We start from the raw sequence: 27923 nt of genomic DNA, 5'->3' as shown, positions 1-27923 counted from the left end.
GACCCAAGGACTCCTAAACTCACCATGGCATCGCCCATTTACAGCAGCAACTACAGTGATGACGGCTGCTTTACAGCTACCTGTTCAGGCAAGCCCTCATTCCTTCTGTTTTTGGTCTTACTGCTACCTAAACCTAATAAGTCTGCATTTTAAAATTCTCCACAATGTAAACTTACATTTAATTACGTAGCACACTTCTTCTCTCTTAATAGGACAAATCAGTGAGATTTTACTGCATCTTTATTCGTTGATTACACTGAGGACAGTTCAAGACAAAACATTCCATTCTTAATGAAAACAGCGTTAAATGTCAGATTAGTTTTTAAGTAAAACCCAAGGTGTTGGTTGGACTGAAGGTGGCTGTCATGTCTACAGTTTCTTCAGACGTGCTAAGATCTTGGATGTATGCTGCTGGATGAGACAGTGTCGTTTCAAGCACCTTCGGATCCTGCCCACAGATATCCACCTGTGAACAAGGTATTTAACCACTAATTTTGAAATAATTCTACATTTAATAAGTCAATAGTAAACAATTTAAACTTACTTTCAGTTATTTCCCAGAATCTAAATTACTGTCAAGCAATGCCCAAATGAGATTAAGACAGAGTGCTTTCTACTTCAATCTTAACGTGAAATTATCAATTAATTCTCCCGATGGAAAGATCAAGGCTTGTGTTAACACACAGTATTTCTGCTGTAACTGAAAGGTTTCATGTGACCAGCTGCACTGGAATGGATTTTACATCAGGTCCCGGGATAATGGCGTGATGTGGCAGTCAAGAAATTACACTGCTACTGAATTACACTGTATTGTCAAGATTGATTCTAGAACAACCGGTTTTAAGAGGCAGATGTCAAAGATACAGTTTAACAGGTTAAGACAAATCAAATGACTTGTGTTGCTTTACATTGATTTTAAGGGAAAAAATTCATTAAGAGGTACATGTTTAACCTTTATAGAATGATTGTGTCAATTACATTTCGACCAAAAGGACCTTTAGCAATTCAGATAAAGCTCCTAGAAACACACAGAAAACAAAGGCAGACATACAGTAAGAACCAGACTCTATGGCACCTCCATATACCCTTCAGCCGGAGTTTAAATGATTATATTTTCTAAACCAAAAACCAGAACATATGGTTTGGGAAGGATTGCTATGCTACTTCTGGGTGTAAGAGGTGCAATGCTTTTTTAATGCCCAATACTGTAGCCTTCAGGCATTTTAATAGCTTATGTCAAAATGACAGAGTATTTGGAATCTGGATTGTCCCAGAAAACCCAAGTAATTAAGGTCACCAAAGTAACAGCAGTGCCTTAGGTGACAGCTCTTCCTACACTTATTCTATTAAAGAGGAACTGTGATTCCGGGACAACCGCCCCCAACCCCTCTTTAGTATCTCTTTCAAGAGGGAAAGCAGGAGGGAGGGAGAAATGAGGAGGTAGGGAAGGAGGGAAAGACAGCGAGATCTCAGTACCATTGAGTTCCCTCGGTTGCAAAAGTCACATGTAGGGATGACTTTGCTACCTCCTCCTTTTAAAGAAGATAGGGACAAAGGAAGTTGTGCTACTGAAGTGACAATTTAGGGATCCTTCGAACAGGAGGCCAATTCCTAATTACGAGAGACAATAGTCCTGCAGCAGACCTGTGCTGAAGAAGTTCTTGTGTTGGAAAAAATGCTATTATGCATAGTCAGATGGGAGCAATACACGGGCAAAGGAAGGCGAGCACGCAGAAAACTTGCCAAGCACAAATTCACAACATCAAGCTTCCTGATTAGTTAACTTTCCCCCAGTCCCATTTCCTCAGCCCTGCTTTCAGGCCAGGCCCCATGGTAGGTGTGGTGCGACAGTAGCAGGAAAGCCTGGAAGGTTCTATACCATTTGAAAAATACTTTTGCTTTAAAACATTTATATATCCCGTGATTAGTGATTAAAAACTGAAAATTAACTACTTAGTAGTTACATTCTACTAATTATCTACTGAGATCAGCAGCATTACAGAAGGAAGCCACACTGCATTTCTCAAAGCTTTGTCTGAATGCTTCATGGGTCTCTTCCAGTGGTAATTGCACTTAAAACACATCCATTTTTCATCGAATCTCTGAAATTTGTAAATGTCTTTTTTTTTTTCGTTCATTCATTAAAAAAGGAAAGGGGTCAATTTATCATTTTCTCTATAGCTGTTTGAATTCCATGAAGATCCCACGCCAGATGTGTGTGTGTCAGGTATGAAGGACGCCTCCTGGAGCAGATCAAACTCATTATCACAGCATTCCAGACTTAGAGCTTGGACTGCAGCGGCTTCAGGTGCTTGTAGTAAGATTCATGGACCTGCAGAGAAGGGGAGGAGAAGAAACTACTGGTAACTAGAGTTTGCGATTTTTTCATCAAGAAATTATCTGGACCTTATTTGAATCCTGATTCAAAGCAATGGAACACACTGGCCATGAGGTGATGGTTGGTGAAGCCTGACAACGGTACCTGGGGTGCATTATAGGACTCTATTTTTGTGTGTTTGAAAATACTCCATTAGTTATTAAATGTATGAGAGAATTGAAAACCTGCTTAATGCAAGGATGTCTCAGTTCCCTTCTGAACGTGCTGCTCAAATAAAGAGGCTACAAGCGCTTTTAAAGCTTTCCTAGATGAATCATTTTCTGGTGGTCTTCCCTGCCTTAACATTTCTAAATGAAGACTTTCAAAAGTTGAAAAAAAGTTTGATTTTTTAAAATCATTTTAGTTTTATTCGCTCATTTCATACTTATTAATTTTAGTCATTTTTTTTTTTATATTTACTGACAAAATAGCATTTCTAGTCGCTCAATGGAGAGAACTTGGTGAATACAGAGAGGCAAACAAATACCCCCCCGCAAATCTACTGTAATTCCACTGCTTGGGGAAACCACTGTTAACATTTTGGTGTCCACGGCTCAAGACACTTTTAATTCATAGAAAAGCCCTTGATTTGTTTACCTCTGTTTTGTTCAGCGGGGATTTCTTGGCCCACTCAAACAAGTTCTCGTAGACATTCCCATCATAGCGGCCAAGCACAGAGCCAAGCGTCACATCCTGAAAATCAAAAGCGTCAACCAGGGCGACAGCATCAGGGCGGATTGTAGTCAGCAGCTCCTTTATCCGCTGATTTACTTGGCTAATTTGAGACTCTGTCATGATGTTCCCCTGTAAGAAACCAAGAAACAACATACACATATATACGTGTATAAAATAACAGATACACACACAACGATAACACGACTATACACTAGACCACAATTAGCTTTCTGCAAAAAAAAGAAGGTAAGGCTTAAACTTAGAAATTACTGACCTGAAGAAAGTCCCCGGACTTCTGATTGATTCCATACAGAGAATACAAGAGACACAAACTCCTTAAGACAGCGTGGATGGATTTATCTTGAATTTTGTGGAGTTTTTCTGAAAAGAGCTTAACAATCACATAGTGGCAATGTGCCTAGATAAAAGAAAACAGTAAGAGAGCCTTTGAAAAAGATTCAAAATACAGTGATAAGGGTTTCTGCACTGGAGAAAGAAAGAGAGAGAACTATCACTAACCTCACTTGCTCGTACGAGGTCAACGGAAGTGAGGTTCCATGCTACCTCCTTGCTTTTTCTGTGAATCACTTCGGCTTGAAGATTTTTTGCAGCAATTTCTACTAATCTGCTCAGAAGTGAAAGACAACTTGAGCTCTGAGGAAATGACCACCCACCCACACTCATACCTCCCTGTCCCAGAGGCTGCCCCAGAGGGGCACACAACTGCCGCCTCTAGCTCCTGAGGGCGAGCTCACCTGGCTGCACGCAGTTTGTATGCCTCAGTTAGGCTGTCGGGGTTGTTGATATCCACCACGGTGGGCCAGACGGCTACCTGTTGTGGCTGGATGCGCTGACTGGGCAGGTCATTCAAGTAGGACACTGTGCCATATACCAACTTCCCTGAGTGCACCTGGTCATAACTTTTCATCAGGAACCTAAATGTCACCAGTACACATGCCTTTAGGAACTGTGCGTCTCGTGAAAGAAAATAAGACAAACTCTTGAAATGACTTTAAGCTATGGGACAAGTGTTTCACACTCTCTAGTCTAACCATGGAGCCCCTGTGGCACAGTGGTTAAGATCTCTGGCTGCTAACCAAAAAGTCAGCAGTTCGAATTCACCAGCCGCTCCTTGGAAACTCTATGGGGGTAGTTCTATTCTGTCCTCTAGGGTTGCTATGGGTCGGAGTCGGCTCGACAGCAACTGGTTGGATTTTGGTTTTTAGTCTGACCACGAGATAAAAACAGTGGGTAAGGATGGAAGGCAAAGCTCTGTCTTTCAGGAACAAATGCGTGTGAAGACAAAGCATGAGAGTAGGAGCCTGTGAAAAGGACTCAAGCATCCTTAGTAGCAGATAAATCAGAAATTTGATTCTCACCTTGCTGTCTGGAGCATCATGACCGTGTTTTCACCCTCAAAGGTGCAGGTCGGGGTGAAATTAACATAAATGTTAGGAAGGCCACTGCAATGAGAATAGCCGTGCCCTCCACAAGCCATCCGGCACTCTTCGATACCAGCATTAGCAGTCCAGGAAGTGAAAGCCTTAAGCCCGGCGGTGAGGGCATGAAGCTGAAAAGGGAAAAGCCCAAGGCCATCAGAACACCTGTAGTGGCCAAAGTCCATGTTCTGATGAGAAAACACTTGGCCTCACCTAAGAGCACTACTCATTTGTGAAATCACTTGCCATGCCTAGAGACTGAAGAAGCCTGGCCTTCTAACTGGCCTGAATTAGTGACGTCCCCACAGTCCCTTGTGAACTATTCTACTCGGCAATAAAGTCACCGCTTATGTCTCTTTGATGGACAAATAACCAACATACTTTGACTGACATACTTCTGAAACATCAAAAACAAAACCCACAAATCTCTACACCCAACCCACTTTCAATCAGAAAAAGTTGTGACTCTCTGGAGAACATATAGGTTCTTTTCAGGAATTCCCATCATTTGGTTTTCTCTGGACATTACCCAACAGACTAACAGGAAACAGAAGGGCGCCCGCAAGTGAGAGGCCAGACGTGTACCTCAGGCAGTTCACGCAGGTCACCTTGGTCAATGTCTCCATTGATCCGATGATAGGTCTCCCTCATGTATGCGCCTACAAACTGGAAGGCATAGGCATTGGCCAGGAGCGGAAAGAGTTTATACTGCTGGGTCTGAAAATCCAAGATCTGTGGCTCTGGCTCACTAAAATATGTAAAAAAAAGTTAAGAAAATAAGCAAACGTTTACACAGAAGTTACTATGTGCCAAGTTCTACTCTAAGTATTTTATACATACTAAACTATTTAATCCTCATAAAGACACTGTGAAGTAGCTACTATTATCTCCATTTTACAGACGGGGAAACTGAGAGGCTAAGAACCTGCCTGTGGTCACACAGGTATTAAGTGGTAGTGCCTGGATTTAAATCTAGGCTATTTGGCTCCAGAGACCATACTTGTAACCACCTTGTTGTATTGCTTCAGAAGCACAGAATTTTCTAGTTGTGAAATCCATCTTTCTAATCTTTCCAGTGTGACTAAGGAAAATATATCTCATAGCAACATACAAAACCAAAGTCAGCAAACTTCATAGGAGGAAGGAAATATTAAAGAAGTCTAAGACACCACATGGTGGAATTAACTATATTCTGACCACTACTTTGGAGAAGACAAAATCCAAGTTACGTATTTTGAAGTATAAGAATGAGCATCAAAGTTCTGCTCCTATCAATTACTTTCTCCCCTCTTTGAGAGTAAAAAGGTTACCAGAGAGTCATGCCCAAGTGAAAGGCAGTACTAAAAATAAACCATGGCCATAAACACAAAAAAATCCAAACCCGCTGCCGTCAAGTTGATTCCGACTCATAGTGACCCCACAGGACAGAGTAGAACTGCCCCATTGGGTTTTCCAAGGGGTGGCTGGTGGATTCAAACTGCCGACCTTCTGGTTAGCAGCCACAGCTCTCAACCACTGTGCCACCAGGGCTCCATGAACACAAAAGGGAATCCAATTTAATGCCATTTTCACTACACTGAATTTGTAGTTTATTTAGGAATAATTAGAATTTTCAAACTGCCTTACGTGTTTTGAACATTTCATTTCTAGAGCTCAAATGATATTACTGTTCTTCTTAGGTTAAAAAGAAGGTGGTTATTCTCATCTTTCCACTTAAAGAAACCTAGACATTAAGTAGGAGGTCTAGTACGCTGCCATCCTAGCTTGTTCTGCACAGCCAATCTGTCTTCTCTAAACCACACCTGGGACAAAGCCAGGCCCTCAGCGGCCCCCACTTCAGACCCACTTACTCTGGCTTGATCTCAGACTGGTGCCGCACAGCGCTGTACCGGATGGCAATGGTGCATGCCTTAGACAGACACCGTGCGGCCTCGCCCACGAGGAAGGACCTGACAAACACCATGGTCCCATAGGTCAGCTTGTTACTCAGGGGCTTCACATACGTGCCATCGGGCTTCACCTGCAAGAGTAACATGTGACTGATGCTTCCTCTGCTGAAGCCAAGTGGTAGGCTAGGCCAATGGTTCTCAAAGTGTGGCCCTCAGAACAATAGCGTCAGCATCACGTGGGAACTTCTTTGAAATACAAAATCTGTCCCCATCCTGACCTAATCAACCAAACTCTGGGGTGGGGCCCAGCGACTGGCGCTTTAGTGAGCCCTGCAGGCGATTCTAATGCCGCTAAAGCTCGCGAACCACTGGTTTGGCGATCCAGCATGAGCTTCTACACACCTGCCAACTGTTTCTGATTTCACTGTCACAGTAAAAGGAGCATCTGAAGTAAAAATATATTTTCACCTAAGAGAACAGATCTTCTAACCCTGTAGTTACCACCCACCACTGAAACGCCCATGTCTGATGTACCTGCCCCTATTTTCTGTCTGAAGGTACCTGGGCGTGCTTCATCAGCATGTTTTCTCTGGGAATACGGTAGTTGTCCATCTTCAGGTAGCCATTATCTATTTCATCATAGCCAAATTTGGGACCGATGTCTCCAACGGTAATACCTACCACAGACAAAAGTCACAAGATATTTAGGTGCTGGGATGCCTGGCTTCCTCCCCTCCTCTTTAGTTGTGTATTGTACTTTCTGCAGAGGAAAGTGATCAGATTAACTTTTCATCTCAGCACTGGGCGAACAATTCTTACCTGGCAAAGGCTTATGGGTCCCGATTTCACGAATAGGTACAATGAAGGCATGTAACCCATAGCATTTGCCTTGAGTGAAGAGCTGGGCAAGAACTATCGCATGATTTGAAGTCTTTCCAACTGAAACATCAAAGAGAACAAGAGGTGAGCAAACGTTCACTTTCATTTTCCAAGGGTAGAAACAAAAGGGGAAAAAAAGCATGCTAAATGTTACACCAGACTACCTCAACAGAGTACCCAGAAAGCCACTTTCCAAAACCTCGCTTTCAGAAAGAAACTTCACTGAAGCTAATATTTATCAAAATTCACTGAATTGCGGCAAAGTAATAATTTATTCCAAAAAAGACAGCTTTACTTCCTTTTTCACTTATTTCTAGATCATTAACATACAGAAATGTTAGGTGAATAAGAGCATTAACTTAAATAACATCCTTTTTCTTCCTTAAGATTGTGCTGCCCAAAAGAGTAGCCAATAGCCATGTATAGCTATTTCAACTTAAATTCTTCATGATTAAATAAAAAATTCAGTTCCCCCAATCAACTAGTCACATTTCAAGTGCTCAACAGCTACGTGTGCCTAGTGACTACCATATCGAACAGCGAAGACAAAGAGCACTCCCACCACTGCAGAAAGTTCTATGGGATAGGTCTACCTGAAGAGGTTTTTGGTTCGTATATCCAGAAGGACTGATCTTTTCTGCATGTTAGTTTTTTTTTTTTTCTCATTTTGATAAGAAAATGTAATGTCACATTTTAAAATATGTAACATGAGCAGCAAAAGCTTTCAACCACTGACTCTATCTGAAATATATATCCCAAGACAGTAAAAAAGAACAGAAGGAAGAAGATATTTAAAGTTTCACACCACAACTATTTATAATAAAAATCTGAAAACAAGTCAAATGCTTGACAGTATGGAAATGACTAACCAATCGGTGGAATAGTAAGTGAGTTTAAATACAGAGTATGTAAACTATGCTAACGCACGAGAACGCTTAGATGAAAAACAAAGAAAAGCAGAATAAGAGAGATGTCAACTCTGGAAAACATACACACCATGACACAAGAGAATCTAGAACAGTGTAGAAGAATTTAAAGGTGTTTTCTACATTTCAAAATGATATTTTCAAATAAGCTCCACATTCTAAACACCACCTTATAACAAATCGTCATGTTGCTGTTGTGTGCCACGCAGTCAATTCTGACTCACAGTGACCTCAGATGACAGAGCAGAAAAGCCCGACAGAGCAGAATGCTGGAAAATTCACTTACGTCCGCCAGGCCACCACTTAATTGAGGTTACAGTAGGACTGTTGAGAATAAACTCCTGGGTTTCGGGATCGTAAGTGGCTGTGGTTTCCAAGCCTCGAAGATGAGTCCCTAAGGAAATAAATTACACTTCCTTTAGGTAGAATATGGTGAAAAATCGTTACAAGGTAAAATTTCTTGCCCAGTCCTTTAAGCTCTAGGCTCTCAAAGAAAACACAATCTAACAAGAACATTTGCAGATGAGCTAGAAAAGGCTGAAAACCAAGATATTTAATTCTCTATCCTTAAATCAGATAGCTTCCCATTAAGCTGAAAATATAAATGGCAAGCGCACTGTACTCGATTTAGCTCACTGTTATTACTGCAGTGAATTTGTAACATTTACTTAGATGAACCAAAAGAAAGTCTAAAGGCAGCTCAGAATCTTAGTTTCCTAAGATCACAGCACATGAACTTAACAGGGAAGTTAACTGTCCTTTTAACCCCCTCTGTAAGTTCCAAGTATGCCATCCTCAGCTCATAGGAACTTTGTTTAAACCACTCCAACTCAATACTCTGCAATTCTGAACGACAGTGAAGAATTAGAGAACATGTGATGAGAAGAGATTCCAGCTAAAGTTCTTGTAAATTGAGTATTTATTTCAGAATAACTGCTAGAATGGAAAATAAGGCCTAATTATTGCAGGGAAAAACACCTAGAACAGTGCTCCTTTGGATTCCTAAGGGCCGAGTTTACCCTGCAGATTTCCAATGCCTGGCCTTAACATCGCCTTAGCTGGTTCACCAGTGTGACTAGGAAGAGTTCTCAGTTTCCCATATTTACTGGAGATGGACAGGGATTTATGTTTTAAATCCTAATACAAATATGCCAAAATTCTTTGAAAAGTTACAGAAAAACCTTCCAGTTGGCCCTCTCCCTAATAATAGTATACTGAAGCAAATACTTAGAACCTTTTATCAAACTGCTTTGATAATGCCAGCCTTCACTAAACCCTTAAACTCTGACACGTTGAACAGAAATGGCCAGCTTGTGTGTCATCCACAACCCTCCCCGAGTCAGAATCAAAGAACCAGACACTTTCACCAAAGAAACCTTTTTTTTTTTTTTAAACAGGAAAAAAAAGGCAATACATTAAACGGGACAATGACAAAATGTTTTTAAATGCATAACTGAAGCAGATATCTCCCACTCTGAGCCTTGTGAAAGGACTGTGAGATACTACTCAGCACCCAAGCCTAGAGCCAAACTCGCTATAAAATTAAAATGGAGGTATACTGAAATGAGAAGCAAGTAGCAAATATACACTAGAAGGGTTTTTCTGAAACCTAAAAGCAGAAAAAAAGAAGCCAGAAGCCAAAGAATGGCAAACACAGAGAGCGATCCAGAGCCAATGATAGGAGAAACTGCCTCCAGCCTCATTATGAAAAAAGAAATATGGCTTATTTTATTTTCCCTAAGCTCTGGTCAGGCCACCTACAGAGCTTTACTGCATTTAAGGTACAAATAGCTTCAAGGTACAAAATCTGACATATTTTAGCCACATCAACAAATCATTTCCCTTAAGCATGTCAGAGGATGCACATACTGTTCATTTGTATTTCTTCTGGAATTTGTAAAGTTCATAAAGATTATCAGTAGTAAAGGTAATCAATCAGACAAACGAGGAAAGCAAAAAAGACAGGTTCAGAGTCTATACTCATATCGGTTCTATACAACTTCAAAACCAAACTTGTTGCTGTAGGGTCAATTCCGACTAACAGAGATCCTTTAGGACAGAGCAGAACTTCCCCCTAGGGTTTCTAAGGCCATAATCTTTATAAAAGCAGACTGCCACATCTTTTTCCTGTGCAGCAGCTAGTGGGTTCAAACCACTGACCTTTTGGTTAGCAGTCAAGCATTTTAACCACTGCGCCACCAGGGCTAACACAACTTCAGTGAGCCTGAAAAAACACTTGGCAGATAATGCCTGACTTGCAATCTTTGACCTTCTGAATAGGAATCAAAAGAAACAAATTCAGCACATTTCTGTGATCATATGAGCTTTCATTTCCAGTGATCAGAGTAATGTCTATGCCAAGACCTGTATGCATGAACCACCTGGACTCTGCAGAAATGTCTCATTTTTAAATAGGCAGTGTCTGTCGAGATGTCTTCGCAGGTCCCTGTGGGCACTCTGTACACACTAAGCTCGCAGGAGCCCTGCCCAGCCCAGAAGGTAGTCTGAAGGCACCATACCATGGCCCATCTCTGTCTGGGCATAAGTGCCAATGATCTCCAAGTTCCAGGCAGGCATGAAGAAGCGTTCTTGCTGCTCCGCGGTTGCCTGGTGAAGCAAGGTGGGCAGGAACATGCCCAAGTGAAGGTCCAGAGGCTCAGGCTGCCCACGGTGCACAAAGCTTCGAAGAGATACCAAGGGTGGGCATTTGAGAGAAGCCATCAGGTGGGAGAGAACCAGCAATTTGAACAGACAGAATAAGGAAAGGAGAAAAACAAAAACAAAACCTTCTGTGAGTACGGATCAGTTGTGTGGATTTTAGCAGGGATGGGAGCACTGCCCTTTTCTGTATTACTTTATACATCTTGGCAATTTCCATTTTTCTTAAGTCGGCTAGGAGTGTTTTCTTATGCTACTCATCTCTAAAATAATCTTGGCAGTGAATGGCTGCTGATTCCAAAACCTGTGCAGCACAAAACCACGTGAGCAAGACAGAGGATCACAGCTCAGCAATTAAATCAAAGGCAGTAAACAATTTGGAAAAGTGGCATGGCATGCAGAATTTAAGTTGTAGAGTGCCTGACTCTGACTAGAAGGTGAGACAGGAGAACACAGTGGTTCTCTCAGAATGGTAATTTTATGATCCCCCAGAATAATATTTTTCCTATACATCATTTCAATAATGCTTCCAGGCCAGAACCTTTTGTTTCTCCACAAAAGATCCAGCAGAGATCCACTTTCCTCACTTAACTCTGATCATTTCAGATTCATGATGTCAAATATTCACCCACCCTCTACAGAAACAATACAAAAACTGACAGTGCTCTTCACCCCAATTATATTTCCAATATAAAAAGATTTCCAGCAAAGGCTATTATAATTACAAGTGACAGATTCATGCATAGCAAGCTCTCCACAATTATATGGGAATTATCACAAATGATAAAGAACATCTTGATTTTAGTCCATTTTAAATCCACTTTATGAGAAGGTCATTCTTTTCCATTAAAATTTGCAGATGCCTTAGACTTCTGCATGGATTCATTTCTATTTCTAAGAATAGGAAATAGTTCTATACACCTCTGTATTTTTCCACATTACTGATACTTTGTTTAAGCTCTAAATTAACCCACTTCACATTGTTCTCATTATTCTTTTTAATACCTTGGAAATAAATCTGACCAACGTTTCTCAGTTTGTTCCACATAAGGTAAGATAACCCGTTGCTGTCAAGTCGATTCTGACTTATAGCAACCCTATAGGACAGAGTAGAACTGCCCCACAGAGTTTCCAAGGGGTGCCTGGTGGATTCGCACTGCCGACCTTTTGGTTAGCAGCGGCAGCAGCAGCACTTAACCACCACACCACCAGGGTTTCCAGGTAAGGTAAGGAGGCAAAAAAAACTCCAAAACACCACCAGGGTATACTACTCAGGCCAGGACGGATCAACTACAGGTAATCCCCGACCTATAACAGGATTCCGTTCCAACAATTGTGTCCTAAGTAGGTTTTTACATAAGTCTAATTTTTTTTCTAGTTTTCATTTTTTTGCCTTTTATTATCAGTATCTTTATAAATTTGAGCATTGAACATCTGCAAATGAACATATGAGAATAATATCAGCAAATTACGTGCTGCAACACTGTATGTAGTACATGCTACTAACAATAAGATGTACCAAAAAAAAAAAAAAAAAAGCCACAGACGGTCACAAGTGTGGTTTGCCATAACTCCAATAGGTCATAAGTCAGGGACTACCTGTATTTCTTCCAATCAGGTGGCTGTGCTTTAAGCTAACAAATCACTTAAAATTTAAAGAATGCCTGATTGACTCCCTCATTTTACATCGTTCTCATCAAAAAGACAATCGCGAAACAAGGACAAGCACCTCACCGCCTCATCACGGTGGCCTCCAGCTGGACAGTGTATCGTACAAATGCAACATGGGCTATGGCCTCTGGTGAGGACACTAAAAAGGCCTGCTCAGACCAGAGTCAACGGTGGCACTCCCCTTACATGGAGCACAAGTGGAAGCTGGGGAAGACACACGGGCCTTTCTACTATTTTTGCAACTTCTGAATAATCGCTGTTTTGAGGAGCACTGAGTCACTGTCAACTCATAGCAATCCCATAAGAATCTACAATCATTTTAAAAGTTAAAGTAGAATGTGGAAGACTCAGAAAAGACACATTCATGGGATGGGAGGGTGCCTGTCACTTGCCAGCAGGAATCACAACTGTGCCCAATTTTAATGAACAGAGTGTCTACAAAGAAAGCTGAATGTGGCCCTAGGACCTGAGAGGAGAAAACTCTTTGAACTTGGCCCAAAAACCGTGGCCTGGGACCAGCCCCCTTAGCACTGCAAGGCTATTTTGAATTACTGGAAATCAGCCCAATTTCTGGTGAAGGAAAGGCCACTACAAAACACCACATCAAATTCATGGAAGGGGCTGCTATCAATGCACTGTGTTGTGAAATAATGATAATGAATACTAAGAGCCACCACAAAATACACTTAGGGCAGGGCCGGGGGGTGTAACAACTACAACTGGAGTCTGTTCTGGGACTGGAGAATGTTTTCAGGAGAAAAATGTCTCTTGTGACTAGATAAGGATTATGCAGAAGTAGATAAAATTTAGAAATGTTACATGGAAAAAGTGATCTGGGTAGCTTTTTTTTTTTTTTTTAACTTAAATCAAGTATTTGTTGTTAAAAGTTGGTTATGCACAAAAAAGATAACATACTATTTAAAAATAATTTATTGTAAAAATCACAAAAGTGCCAACATTATACGTGAAGTGCTAGAGTCAGTTCTTTGAAAATCATAACACCCAAAGGCATCCCTCCTTCCACTTGCTACTGGGATGGGAAGCTGGCAGCCATTACTGAGGAGAAAACGATTAGGTTAATAATACGTGGGAAAGGGAGAAATAAAGACAGCACCTCTGTGGGTGGCATAATTATACCTACCTACCATGATTATAAACCTAGGAAATCAGCAACAAACGCCAAATAGCAGCAGTTAATAAGTGAAATTTAGAAAAGCTGCAGGTTGTAAGGGGGAAAAAAATCAACAGCATGCTTATCTATTAGTATCGTCCAAGTGGAAACCCCCGCAAAGGGAAAAACAATTTACAAAAAAATAAATATTCAAAATTTGTGAAGTAACTTGGCTTAAGATAGAGATATTAAAGATTCACTTAGGAAAAAATGTAAGTAAAAATAGAATGGATAAAAGAAGGTATGAATAATTGGAAAGAAGTACCTAACTCCTGGCTGAGAGCACTTAAATTTAGTAACAGTAACACTGCCCAAGAAAATACATGGATTTTATATAACAGTCATTTAAAATTCTTGTAGAATAGTTTTTCAGACTTGACAAATTGAGATTGGAATTCATCTAGAAGACTAAGTAGGCAAGAATACCTGTTAACATACGCATTTAAACGTAAGCTTAGCCTACCAGATTTTAAAATATTTTACAAAGCAGCAAGGAACGAAAATTTATAATGCTAGGAGAAAAACAAAGAAACAAATAAATTAGTATAACACATTTAAACCACAAACCCATTGTTGCCGTTGAGCTAATCCCAACTTGTAAAGACCCCGCCACCAGGGTTTCCAAATAACTCTAAAACAAACCAGAAAAAACATAACAACGGGAAAAGAGCCACTGGTTAATACATGCTAGAAATCTAGAGAACAATATGGGAGTCACCCCTCACTCCATATCCTACCCAATTCATAGCATTAACTATAAAGCAAACAAAGACACTGGAAGAAAACAGATGATGATCCAAGTTCTGGGAGGCAGAAAATTTATAGCTACTTAAGAGATCAGAGGGATGTACTGAATACATAAGGCCAAAATTTTAGGAAAACACAAGGCAATAAAAAAAAAATTTGGAGACAATCATAGAAGGTCAATATGCAGATTCTATTTAATCAGTACTCAAAGGAGAAAGGCCCATTTTATACACAGGAAATGCAGAACATGTCATAATGTCCAGACTCACTGGCAATGGAAAATTAAAACTTTAACTCCTATAGCCCAAGACAGGTACCATTCCCATAGCCAACTCTTCAGACAGGGATTGGACTGGACTATGGGATAGGAAAAGATGCTAGTGAAGAATGAGCTTCTTGGATCAAGTACACACATGAGACTATGTTGGCACCTCCTATCTGGAGAGGTGACGTGAGGGCAGAGGGGGTCAGAAGCTGGTGGAACAGATGCGAAAATAGAGTGGAGGGAAGGAGCAGGCTGTCTCATTAGGGGGAGGGCAGTTAGGAGTATATAGCAAAGTGTATATAAATTTTTGTATGACAGATTGACTTGATTTGTAAACTTTCACTTAAAGCACAATAAAAAAAAAAACCAAAGCTTTAACTCTTAGATATACTTGTTGTTGTTCCTAGGTGCTGTCGAGTCGGTTCCAACTCATAGCAACCCTATGCACAACAGAATGAAACACTGCCCGGTCCGCGCCATCTTTACAATCATTGTTATGCTTGAGCTCATTGTTGCAGCCACTGTGTCAATCCATCTCATTGAAGGTCTTCCTCTTTTCCCCTGACCCTCTACTCTGCCAAGCATGATGTCCTTCTCCAGGGACTGATCCCTCCTGACAACGTGTCCAAAGTATATAAGACGCAGTCTCGCCATCCTTGCTTCTAAGCAGCATTCTGGCTGCACTTCTTCTAAGGCAGATTTGTTTGTTCTTTTGGCTGTCCATGGTATAGTCAATATTCTTCGCCAACACCACAATTCAAAGGCGTCAACTCTTCTTCGGTCTTCCTTATTCATTGTCCAGCTTTCACATGCATATGATGCGACTGAAAATACCCATGTCTGTCAGTTTGTCGTACCGTGGGGGCTTGCGTGTTGCTGCAATGCCGGAAGCTATGCCACAGGTATTCAGATACCAGCAGGGTCACCCATGGAGGACAGGTTTCAGCTGAGCTTCCAGACTAAGACAGACTAGGAAGAAGGACCCGGCAGTCTACTTCTGAAAAGCGTTAGCCAGTGAAAACCTCAGATATACTAAAGTAACCATGTTGATGGGGCTATGCAGACACTGCTACACTAATAACTTGCTGAATATAAACTGGTTCTATGCTTCAGGAAAGTCTCAAACTATGTCACAAAAGCTGCAGATGTAACAATTCATTTCTGAGAATGAACTGGGGTTATCCAAAAGTACAACCCCAAAGAATATAGCTTTGCAAAGAAGTTGACAGTAGCATTATTAGTAACAGTGGAAAACTTAGAACAGCCCAAATACCCAAGGGAACAAGTCCAACATGGAAGAGAATCATTTGGGAAAGAGAACTAGAGACAATCCAGCATCAGCAAATAGCAGTTGAAGATGCAGGAGAGAAAGATGAATGACTCAGAATCAAGTCCATTGCCTATCTTTCAAATTTCAAAGCAAGAAGGAGTTGCTTTATTTCATATCCGAGTATTAATGATGGGGATTTGCAAAGATAGTGTATCATCAAGGACAATAACTCTACATTATATGAGCCCTGTTTTTCTAAATAATAATAATGATAATGATATTAACAAAAAGTCAAGAAGAATCCCTATGATGTGGCCAGGACTCGAAATGATCAAGTATCTGTGAAGACCAAGCAGACTACCTACCTTATGACCTCGGAAACGTGTGGTCAGGATGATCAATGCTGGACTGCCAGCGACCAGCACAGTTGGAGGCTGTCCCTTCAATGCCGGAATTCCAGGGAGTGGAGCCCTCTTCAGCTCCGGCCCGGCCCCAAGTCACAGACCCCCAGAAAGGTATGTACAGGGGGGATTTTTTCAGGTACCTACACAGATGGGTGTGCCCTCAGGGGAAGGAAGAGATGAAACTGGGCGACCAAGACTCTGTGCAGCTGACTGGACTGTAAGATTCTGAAGGAACCTGGAAGGGGCCTGAGCAATTCTGAGGAGTTCTTACACGTCTCAGCAGCTACCCAGAGGGGAAAGAACCTGAACTCCAAGCACAGCTAATTCTGTGAGAATACTTTACATAATCATTGTTGGCCCATCATGTCAGAATCTTTAATTTTCCAAAGTCTCAGAACTTGAACAATAAGATCTTTATTCTATATAAGTTGCTCTGTCACCAATCTCCTGGATGTTGAAGGACATTTTATGAATTGTATACAAAGCTCTACTGTCATGTGACACAAATTAACTAACTGAACCATAGTTAATAAAGCACAACTCACTCTGATACGAATTAACACCATTCCAACAAGAAATAAGACCTATCGCTAAAACTTTGTTCTCCAAAATAAGTAATTATAGAGAGTCGGACAAAATTGGTTGAAATACCAGAAAATATCCTACAACTAGAAGCAATCATGGAAAGAAAATGTTAAATGCAAACTCACCTAGAGAAATACAAGATCTGTCTTAGTTATCTAGCGCTGCTATAACAGAAATACCACAAGCGGATGCCATTAACAAACAGAAATTTATTCTCTCACAGTTTAGGAGGCTGGAAATCTGAATTCAGGGCACCAGCTCCAGGGGAAGGCTTTCTCTCTCTGTTGGCTCTGGGGGAAGGTCCTTGCCCCCTTTCAACATCTGTGGGCCTGGTGCTCCTTGGAGATCTCCATGTGTCTCAGCATCAAGCTTCCCCTGGGTCTAAGAGGTTCTCAGTGCAGGGATCCCAGGTCTGAAGGATACACTCCACTCCCGGTATTCTTTCTTGGTGGTAGTGAGGTCCCTCCCCTTTTATCTCTTGTAAGATAAAAGGTGTGACTCAAACAAGGGTATGACTTAAGTGGGTGGCCTAAGTCTTGTAAGGCTCAAGATACACTCCACACTGATCCTGTCTCATTAACACACAGAGGTTAGGATTTACAACACATCACAAAATGAAGGATAATTTACATAAAATCAAGAAAATGGAGGATAACCACACAATACTGGGAATCATGGCCCAGACAAGTTGAAACATATTTCTGGGGAACACGATGCAATCCATGACAGGTTCTTAGTTCAATTTCTGAACTCCTCAAACCAGTAAAGTTCAAGTTCTCATTTCTTCCTCTCTCCCTTCAAAATTGAGGACAAATACATACTTATAATTGCACTTTATAAACAGAGGCAGCAGATTAGACCAACAAGAGACACATAACAGACCCACTAGGCTTAGACTATTTCACATCTTACCCCTACTATGAATCACATGACTATGAAGTCAAATCAATTCTACAATGAGGAATAAGAATAGAAAGAGCTCTAAGCCAAAAGCTATTTCAAAAACACACACACACGCACAAATACACAGTGCAAGACAGAAGGACAGTACGTGTATAAGTGCCATCCTCCTTCCTTAGGAAATCAGAAACCTTTGCTCAGGCTTACTATCCCAGTATGGGCCATCCTGAAGATAAAGTCTGGACTATTTAGCAGGGTGTTGGTAACATCACACCATGACCACAAACTGCAGTTCCCGTATGGCTTATGATAAGTACCATTTTCCTTAAAGCAATTCCTAAATCAGAAACCACCAAATTGAACACAAATGACACATTTTTGCTACTAGTTGCATCTCTCCTTTTCTTTTCCCTTTCTTTACTCCTTCGCTGCCATAATTAGAAATGAAGCTGGGCAGCTCAGATTCTAGACACTCGTACCTGCCAGTGTCTACAAAAACAAACCTGTTCCACATCAAGACCAAAAAACAAAACTTTTTGAAGGTAGCCAGGCATTTAGGAACAATTAATCAAGAATCAGTGGCAAGACAAAATCCAAGGACATGCATTTTTTAATTTTTTTTTTTAAAAAAAAAGTTGGCAATCAACATCACAAAACAATTTGTGTTAACTGTTTAATGAGAAACTAATTTGCTCTGTAAACCTTCACCTGAAGCACAAAAACAAAACATAAACCCTGTAAAACAAGACTGCTGGCATCAGATGATGAAAATCATGGAATATTTTCCAGACTGCTTTATAACCCTGCTAGTGGACAAAGACAAAGTAAGACACTTAACTGCTATAGCCCTCTGTCCCCATTAAAACCCCCATCTGTAACCGCTTTCAAGCAAAGGGGCACCTTCCAGACACTAAAAAAAAAATTCCAGACACTGCTGAGGCATAAACCCTCTCAGCAACTCCCACGTCTTCAGTAATTACACACATCAACACCAGGGGGTATCCTGCCACATTGTAAGCCTCATCTTTCCAAACAGCTCAGAGCTCCTTAAAATGGGGTCACAATAGTGCTGCCATGACAAAAAAAAAAAAAAAAAAAAAAATTTTTTTTTTTTAAAGGCTAGAAGAAATCAGATTGAAGGAGGTTTACATCCCAGAGTCCTAGACCAGGTTATGGGGAAATCACCTACGAGAAAAGAAGCTGAATTTAAGATTTAGCAATTTAAAAATAAAAGCCCCAGTGCATGGCAGCAGAAAAATCAAACGCCAGGTGTCACTGTTATCTGAAGTCCTGAGGTGGGTCCCCCACTGACCCTGAAGGTGGACTAACCGTGGCCCATTTCCGTCTGGGCGTAGGTGCCAATTATCTGGAGTCCTTTGGATGAAGGCAGCCATTTCTCTTGCTGAGCAGTGGTGCCCTGATTCAGCAAGGTGGGAATAAACATGGAGTAATTGAGGCCCACAGGTTCCACAAAACTGCCCAAATGTAGTCTACAGGAGAGAAAAGAAAAGGATCTCAGCCTTACTCCAGAAACTGCACTCACCACCCCCTCGTGTCAAACAGCTCTGGCCTTCAGAACAAAGGCTAGGGAAAATCTAAACCCCTTTATTTTGAAATTATACGTAAAATGTACCATTTTACTACCTAAAAAAACAACAGCAGAACCTGGAGGCATTTCTTCCTCCCCTAGCCGTTTCAGGGCCAGAATTCCTCTTTAAGTTCTATACTTAATCCAAGAAGGAAATGCTACCCACGTTTTCACCTAGAAAGCTTTTATTTGTTTTTGGTTTTGTTGGCGTTATTTGTTATTTGACTGGTTGGATTTTTTGGAGTGTGGTTTTTTTTTTTTTTGCTTTATTTTTAGGTTTGTTTTTGTAGATCAAAAGGAACTCCATAGGAACACTTTTATTTGCAGAGCTGTTAACAAAAGCTCCTAAAGAAGATCAATTTTAAACTCTCTTTCCCTAGATAACCTAAGCAAACATCGAGGATGGTAAATGCGTATTTGAGGGCAGAATCACAGATCTCCCAGGGTTGTCAGTGTTTACACTCACTAAGTGGGTAATGTGAGAATTTTAAAAACTCACTCCCCAATGGTCTGTGAGCATCATCACAAATTAAGGGACTCTCACATCACAATGAAATTCAGACCTCGACTATTTTCTCATAAAACGGAATCTGTGAAACAGTCAAAACAAAAATTACACAGGCTAGAATGCCTTAAAACAAACCCAGCAGCTATGTCGAATTACAGGCTTTACAGGGTCTATTTTATGTATCAACACAGTGTCTACCCAAAGAGCTTAAGGTACAAAATAAGCTTCTAACTGATCTTCGTGACATCTCAGGGATGAATAGGAAGGGTGGCACTGCCAGCTTACCCTGCTCTGTATAACGAGCAGGGCACAAATTAAGGGGAGGAAGGGCAGGCTGCCAATTCACTTTTGGGGAGGCCCTGAAACCATCCCACTGCCTAAAAGAAACAACAGTAAACACAACACAGCATCTTATTTTCCTATTCCTAAACACACACTATGCTCATTTCCTTTTCTACCTTCTACCATTATCCACTTGGAAATAACTCTCCCCACATATGCTCTTAGATATAGGATACTGCTAATCAACCAAAGTGAATTAACGTAATAATTATGGATTCCATAATGACTTGTGTCCTAAATCATGTGTAAAACTCAACAGAAGAGGCTCATTAGCATCAGTGGAAAATGTCTGCTGCTGCTGACAGTGTTCGGGCATAGGTTTAGAGTGGAAGATCACTTTTTGGGAATGCTGGGGACAGACTTATTTAAATTTATCAAAGGAATGCCTGGACTGGCTAACGCCTAAAATCCTTTTTCAACCCTGAGATTCTAGTTCCTTGGTGGTGCAAATGGTCAGGTGCTCGACTATATACTAACCAAAAGGTTGGTGGTTCAAACCCATGTGGAGGTGCCTTGGAACAAAGGTGCCCTGGCCATCTGCTTCCAAAAGGTCACAGCCTTGAAAATACTATGGAGTGCAACTCTACTTTAAACACACAGGGCTGCCATGAGTTGGAACTGACTCAGTGGCAATGGGTTTGGTTTGAATACGAAGAAGTTCATTTAAACTGAATGGACAGAAATAAGAGAAAGGAGGACTATAAGAAGAGGTGAATTAATTAGCTTCCAAGTAATTCAGATTAGCAGCAGCTCAGTACCCTGGTTTGGAAGTAACCCACTTCATCAAACGCACCATGCCTCGCTGCAGTGGGAGCCAAGAGCCTGAGTAGGCAGATGCAGGTACGAATCACCCCCTCAAAGGCAACAGTAACACAGCATCCCCCAGCAATCACGTCTCACTAAACCAGCAAGTACTTAACACTTTTCCTATTTCTTTGCATAAGTTTATAAAGGGGAAATAAATACATTAGAATTTCCGAGAAATAAAAGCAGAAATTTAAGTGCTAAAAATGGTGGAAATACAAGACACTTATACCCGTGGTGGAACTGAGAAGGCTGAGCAACTCAGGAAAGTATTCTGAGGTTTATAATAAAATCATGATGCTAATACAAAAAGAATTCTAAAAAACTGAGAATGAAAATGTGACACAAAATAAAGACTGTCAAACATCTATGTTTTTAATGCACTGAATTTTTTTCAGGCCACTTGAAAATCAATTCAAGAACGAAATCTGAGAGCTAGTTTCACAGCTATGTTTAATCCCTCCTGGAGATGCTTTTCAAAAAAAGAATTAAAAAAATTTTTTTCAAGAACATTATATGCCTCCTGATGGAAAAATATCTATCACCTGTAAGTCTTTTTTTTTCCCAAGCAGCTTTAAAAAAGGATAACAAAAACCATGACTGATTTTCATCAGAATTTTAAATTACTCTTAAGAACATTCTAGTTTTTTTTCCTAACAACAGAGTTAAAGACAAAGTAAACAATATAGTTAATAGATAAAATTTACAAGAAAGGAGAAGATTTAAGAAAACCTTAATATTCCCCAAACACAAGGTCTGTTTTCTCAAGGACTGGAGGAAACAGTTCTTTCATATTCAAGTTGAGAATCTCAAAATATTTTACTAATATTGGATCAATTTCAAAGTGTTCTTATAAATGAGTTTTATCTTGGGACAGGAAAACTAAACGTGAGAGACCAGTAAATGCCAAAAATCTCCAGAAAGGGAAATATTACCGTATCTAGATTCTACCCTCTTTTTCACTGTATGTTTTAGGGTTTAAGAAATCCTGAAGCAGCCCACAATTGATGGCATTATGATAGTCAACTGGCAGCATTTTCTCTTTCTTAATAAAACACTGGTGTGAGTCATAATCAATGGAAGTCTTAAACTCCATGGCATTCATTGATTGGCAAGATTAACTTTCAATCCCCTTGGAAACCCTGGTGGCATAGTGGTTAAGTGCTACGGCTGCTAACTAAAGGGTTGGCAGTTTGAATCCGCCAGGCGTTCCTTGCAAACTCTATGGGGCAGTTCTACTCTGTCCTATAGGGTTGCTATGAGTTGGGATCGACTCGACGGCACTGGGTTTGGCTTTTGGTTTTCTTTAACCTAAACTGATCTCCCTGTCAAATCCTAGTGAAATTGGAAGGGTGTCAAATGGTGTGATCAAGTTTGCACATTATTTCACACACAAACACACATACAGATGATATACAAAACAAACTGGCCAGTATCTGTTCATCTTTAACCCGCATAAAGGACTTTGTTCTACTTCATTGTGACATCACTGGAGTCTGGTTACACAACATCGATCACTACAGGTTAGAAAATCTTCTCCAGAACTCCGAAACAACATATTCTATCAACGTTTAAAAGACAAACAAACGAAAAAACCTCTTCTTGAGTGTCATTTTCAGGAGAGACCAAATCTCACTATTTTTAAAACGTTTACAAAAATCAGCTCAGGTAATTTAGAAATGCAGGCTTCAGGAAGTTACCCGACCTCTATACTTCCACAGCCAGGAGTTACAAACTTTAAAAACAGCATCTACAAATTGGTTGAGTACTCTGATTTGGGCTACCCCCAAAAGAAAAACATTTTATTTTATCTTAATAATAACCAAGTCAAATTGCAAATAATTAGATACCAAATGTAATAGAACCACTACTATCACAAAAGAATGGCTACTGCTACATAAAAACAGAACTTGTAATAAGCGTCACTTTTCTTGGTTCTTTAATATATACCACTCTTAAAATTTAATCTTTACTGATGAAAACACTGGAGTTCTTCTAAAATGCAGAAACTTCAAAGAGGAAATGCCCAGGAATAAATGAAAAGTAAAAGAAATGCTATAAGCCTGTACTAAAATCAGGTAATAATGGCATGTCTGTTTAGATTAATCCACTCGACATCAGTGGGTATGGTTTGGTTTTGGTTGTTTAGATTAAGGCAAAAACTGCACGTTTTGTTTTTAATTAAAAAACTAATAAGAAACGGATGACCTAAAAAAACACTATCTTCAGCTTCAGGACTAAGGCATGTTTTTCTCCGGTCTCCTATGGACAAGAGTGTCGTTTAAACACTGCCACCAGATTCAACAATGCTAGGTTCTTAGAATACACTCATTCTGAGTTCTGAGTGATGTTTCTTCACCCACCCCCATATTTTCCATTATTTTAAATTCAAGATCTACACTATCAAATGAAAATAGAATCCATTACTGCTCCAAAATGTTTAAATGTCTGGACTTACGTAAACATACAACAAAAATTCTTCGACACTCAGCTTCTGAGTTTGGCAGGCCTCCTTCTTACAAAGAGCAAAGTCCTTTTACATTGAGACTACAGAATTTTTTTTTTTGCAGGGTAAGATCTTTGAGAAGCAAAACTCAAGCATTTCCATTCATTACCAGCATTCTACAAACATGTCATCTTACTTTCCACACATATGGCTTTCAAGAGGCGTGAAAATATGCACTTGTTCTATGCTAAGACACCTACTTTTTAAACCACATGATTTCTTCAGGGTCTGCGATGGCAAACTCCCGCATCTTCTGCACCATGATGGCGCTCTTCCTGACCGCCACCTCGTACCGCTGGCTGCGAGTGAGGAAGTTCGGGTCCTCGTGCTGGAAGTCGGGGTCGTTCAGAATCAAGTTCTCTGGAAGAGATTGAAGCACCCAAGAGGAAGACAAATTCAGGGCTCCCTGGATCAGGGGCTGATTCTCAGGTGCGCGCAGAGGTTCCCCTCTCGGGATGCGGTGATGTGCTCCCCCGCCCTCCACCGCCCCTCCCAGTGGGGGATCTCAGCTCCCCTAAAGCCGGGCGAGGGGCTGGGGGCTGCACCCTACAGCACCCCCGACCCCCCATCGAGGGAGGGAAGGCGTGAGGCCGGGCCCGCCGCCCTCACCGATCTCGCGCCGGCGCCGGGTGTTTTCGGCGCTGCCGTCCAGTATGTTCGTGAGCAGCTCCGGGTCGAAGCTGGCGGCGGCCCGCTCCCTGCGCAGGTCCGGGTTCATGGTGACGGCCAGTGGCGGGGGCGCTGGCGGCGACGACTGCTATCCGCAGGCCCACCCCAGGCTGGGCCCTTAGAGCAGCCCGGCCCAGCGGAGTCCCCGCCCCCGGCCGGCCCGGCCCGCCCCTTCTCCTTCACCGGGGCCTCGGCGCGTGACCGGCCGAGGCGGACGCGGTCCGACGTCGGCGCCGTGGCCCGCGGCCGGCCAATCCTCTGCTCTTGGCCAACGGAGGCCTCCGAGCGGCCGCCTGCGGGGAGGACCCAGGAGCGGGGTCAAGAAATTGCCGGGCAAGGGGTGGGGGGCACAGGGAAGCCGGGCGCTGTGGGTCACGTGACCGCGCGGGGCGGAAAACCAGGTCGGGAGGCCGGTCGGCCGGCGACGCCAGGACCAGGTTGGCGGGATGCCGGGGAGGGGCGGGGCGAGGGTGGGAGGGCTGCGCCTGCGCTCTGGGACTCTCTCGCCCCGCCCCTCCCCCGGAAATGAGACGGGAAAGGACATTGAAGGACCTGGGGGTGGTGAGCCTTCGGGCTTTGCGGAATTGCATGGGGCGGTCGTGGAATTCCCCCAAACCCTACTAGACTGGAAAAAAAGGGACGGGGACAGAGGCTCAATGGAGACAGGCTCCAGTGAACTGTTAAGATACTGGCACTCCTCCTCCTAGGGGCATTGGCTGTGGGGACCTGGGTGTGGGATTGTGGCGCTCCCCCCTGTTTTTGGGATGGGCGTGGACTTAGAATGTGACTGAGCGGGAAGTGTGTTTAAAGGTCTTGGAATCCAGACGTTTTCGTTTGCTTTCACGATTATCATCGTTATCATCAAAGTAATAAGATCCAGTATTTTAAAAAACTCAGTACAGGAGGGTTTGCAATGAAAACCTACAGTGCCTCATCCTCAGAGGCAGCCGTTTTTAACCAGTTGCTCAGTAATTGATAAACAATATGCTTATATGCTCTCTTTCGATTTGTTAGTTTTATCTTTTCCCTTCATGCCACGATAATAAAGATACAGCACTCTAATCCCTTCTTTAGCCCTCCCTCATTTGCCTTTGTAACTTTAGTCAATGTACTAAATTCCCGGTTTTTTAAACTAAATGCTTAGTCCTCCGTTTGATTGGCATCGGTTTTTAGTAAAACCAGTGCCGGGATAGGGTGAGGTGAGTGAGACATCCACCTCGGGCTCAAAATTTAAGGGAGTGCCAAAAAAAAAAAAAAAAGAAGAATCAAGATAAATAGTATTTCAAGGCAACATTTTAAAAATAAAAAATGCAAAAACAATCCACGGTGAGCAAAATACCAAATTTTTTAGTAAGACAGGATCAGTATTTGTCTCAGGCTTCAATACTCAACAAGGCCCTTACTGATGCTGCCCGTTTGCTTGAGCAGGACAGTCCAGGAAGAACAGAAATGCAAATGAGGGCAGAGCAACAGTGAAGTCACGTTAACATAGGGTCTGATGTGATTTTGATTCTTCCTGTCTAGGCTGAGTGTAGGGGTAGACACTTTTGTTTCTCTCTTGTTCATGAATCCATTCATCCATTCAATAAAAACTTAACTAAGCACTGCAATGACAGACGGTGTGTTAGGCACAGAGGATAAAGTGGGAATAAGTCAGAATCCCTGCCCTCATAGAGCTGATAGTCTAGTGGGAGACGTAGACATTAAACAAGAAAACGAATCACACTGTGTATTATTTATCACAATGCTATAAAGAAAATAAATCAAGGTAAGGGAAAATAAATAAAGGTAAGGGCATGGTGGAGAATGACATTTTAGGTGGGGTAGAGAAGCAAGGCCTTGCTGAGGAAAAGGTGTTTGACTTGATTGTGAACAAACCAACCACGTGAAGGTCTAGGGGAAGACTGTCCAAGCCTGAGGGAAAGGAACTGTACAGGTCTTCAGGTGAGGATAAAGTAAAATGACGGGAAGCAAGGGCAGACCCTACATGGTGTTGTGGGCCACGGTAAACACAGTGGGTTTTAATAGGTATAATGCAAAGAAGCTTTTATTAAATTATAAGCAGGGAAATAGGTGATCTGATTTATAATTTTAAACACTTCGTTTTGAAATATTTCAACAGTGTAAAAGGTAGAGCGAATAATGCAATGAGCCCCAACGTACTCATCACGCAACACCAGCAATTATCAGCTATACATCCACCCACCCACCCACAGCATTAACTTTAAGCAAACCCATATCATACCATCCATAAATACTTTCATTATGCATCTTTAAAATACCTTTAACATAATCAAAATACCATAATGACGCCTGGAAATGTTAGCAGAAATTTCTTAATATCATCATGGAATTCAGTCCATATTTGAGTTTCCCCAATTGTTTCATTGAAAAGTTGTTCTACCGTTGATTTGTTCAAATCAGGACCCAAACAAGGTCCACGCATTGCCATTGATATGTATCTTTTTTTTTTTTTTAATTGTGGTTTAGGTGAAAGCTTACAGAGCAAATTAGTTTCTCATTAAACAATGAATACACAAATTGTTTTGTGACATTGGTCGCCAACCCTGCAATGTGTCAGCTCTCTCCCCTTCTCCACCCTGCATTCTGTTTCCATTTGTCTAGTTTTCCTGTCACTTCCTGCCTTCTTGTCTTTGTTTTTGGGCTAGTGTGCCCATTTAGTTTCATATATGTGATCGAACTACGAAGCACATTCCTCACGTGTGTTATTGTTTGCCCTAAACACCTGTCTAGTCTTTGGCTGAGGGGTGAACCTCAGGAGTGACTTCTGTACTGCGTTAAAAGAATGTCTGGGGGCCATACTCTTGGAGTTTCTCTAGTCTGTCAGACCAACCAGGGTTTTTGTGTGTGTGTGTGTGAATTTGAATTTTGTTCTACATTTTTCTCCCGCTCTGTCCTGGACCCTCTATTATGATCCCTGTCAGAGCAGTCAGTGGTGGTAGCTGGGCACCATCTAGTTATTCTGGGCTCAGTCTGGTGGAGGCTGTGTAGTTGTGGTCCATTAAGCCTTTGGACTAATCTTTCCCTTATGTCTTTGGCTTTCTTCATTCTCCTTTGCTCCAGCCAGGATGGGACCAGTAAATGTACCTTAGATGGCCGCTCACAGTCTTCTAAGATCCCAGACACTACTCACCACAGTTGGATGTAGAACATTTTCTTTATAAACTGTGTTATGCCAATTGAGCTAGATATCCCCCAAGACCATGGTCTCCAGCCCTAAGCCCAGTAACTTGGTCCCTCAGGGAGTTGATACAAATTTTAAGCTTCTTTTAATGTATAGATTTCCCCTATATATTTTTTTCTCCAATTTATTTGTTGAAGAAACTAGATCATTTTCCTGTGGAATTTCGCACATTTGGATTTTACCTTCTCTGTGGTGTCCTTGGAAACCCTGGTGGCGTAGTGGTTAAGAGCTACATCTGCTAACCAGAAGGTCAGCAGTTAGAATCCACTAGGCGCTCCTTGGAAACTCTATGGGGCAGTTCTACTCTGTCCTATAGGGTCGCTATGAGTTGGAATTGACTCGACGGCATTGGGTTTGGTTTGGTTTTGGGTGGTATGCTTAACATGTTCCTCTTTCTGTATTTTCCATAAGCTATTTTTTTATTGGATAGATCTAGAGTCTTTAT

At 41.6% G+C, this 27923-nt stretch overlaps 2 protein-coding genes across 5 annotated transcripts in view; one reads left to right on the top strand and one right to left on the bottom strand.

Moving 5' to 3' along the window:
- Nucleotides 1-222: 222 nt before the first annotated feature.
- Nucleotides 223-24386, bottom strand: ACOX1 (acyl-CoA oxidase 1). 3 transcript variants are annotated; one of them, XM_003417251.4, is made up of 14 exons: nucleotides 24214-24386; nucleotides 23805-23964; nucleotides 19186-19346; nucleotides 8472-8579; nucleotides 7200-7319; nucleotides 6942-7057; nucleotides 6342-6511; nucleotides 5077-5239; nucleotides 4432-4622; nucleotides 3808-3987; nucleotides 3572-3677; nucleotides 3327-3470; nucleotides 2975-3181; nucleotides 223-2332 (listed from the first exon to the last, which is right to left on the bottom strand). In XM_003417251.4, the coding sequence occupies exons 1-14, from the start codon at nucleotides 24320-24322 to the stop codon at nucleotides 2282-2284; spliced, it is 1986 nt and encodes a 661-aa protein (XP_003417299.1). In that variant the 5' UTR covers nucleotides 24323-24386; the 3' UTR covers nucleotides 223-2281. The 3 variants fall into 3 exon arrangements, with proteins under 3 accessions (XP_003417299.1, XP_003417298.1, XP_064126792.1); XM_003417250.4 differs by lacking the exon at nucleotides 19186-19346 and adding an exon at nucleotides 10705-10865 and having other exon boundaries at nucleotides 24214-24385; XM_064270722.1 differs by lacking the exon at nucleotides 24214-24386 and adding an exon at nucleotides 10705-10865 and having other exon boundaries at nucleotides 23805-23919.
- A 133-nt stretch (nucleotides 24387-24519) lies between these two features.
- The window catches only part of TEN1 (TEN1 subunit of CST complex), a 23929-nt gene continuing 20525 nt past the window's right edge, over nucleotides 24520-27923 (top strand). The window contains exon 1 of one of the 2 annotated variants that reach the window (XM_003417381.4): nucleotides 24520-24710. The gene's annotated coding sequence lies outside the window, so the exon portion shown is untranslated. The remainder of the gene's footprint in view (nucleotides 24711-27923) is intronic. The other variant, XM_010596943.3, reaches the window with a different exon arrangement.

This window comes from Loxodonta africana, chromosome 18 (genome assembly GCF_030014295.1).
Source record: "Loxodonta africana isolate mLoxAfr1 chromosome 18, mLoxAfr1.hap2, whole genome shotgun sequence".
Lineage (NCBI taxonomy): Eukaryota > Metazoa > Chordata > Mammalia > Proboscidea > Elephantidae > Loxodonta > Loxodonta africana.
The sequence above is the reverse complement of the archived record's forward strand: the minus strand, read 5'-3'. Positions and strand labels throughout refer to the sequence as shown.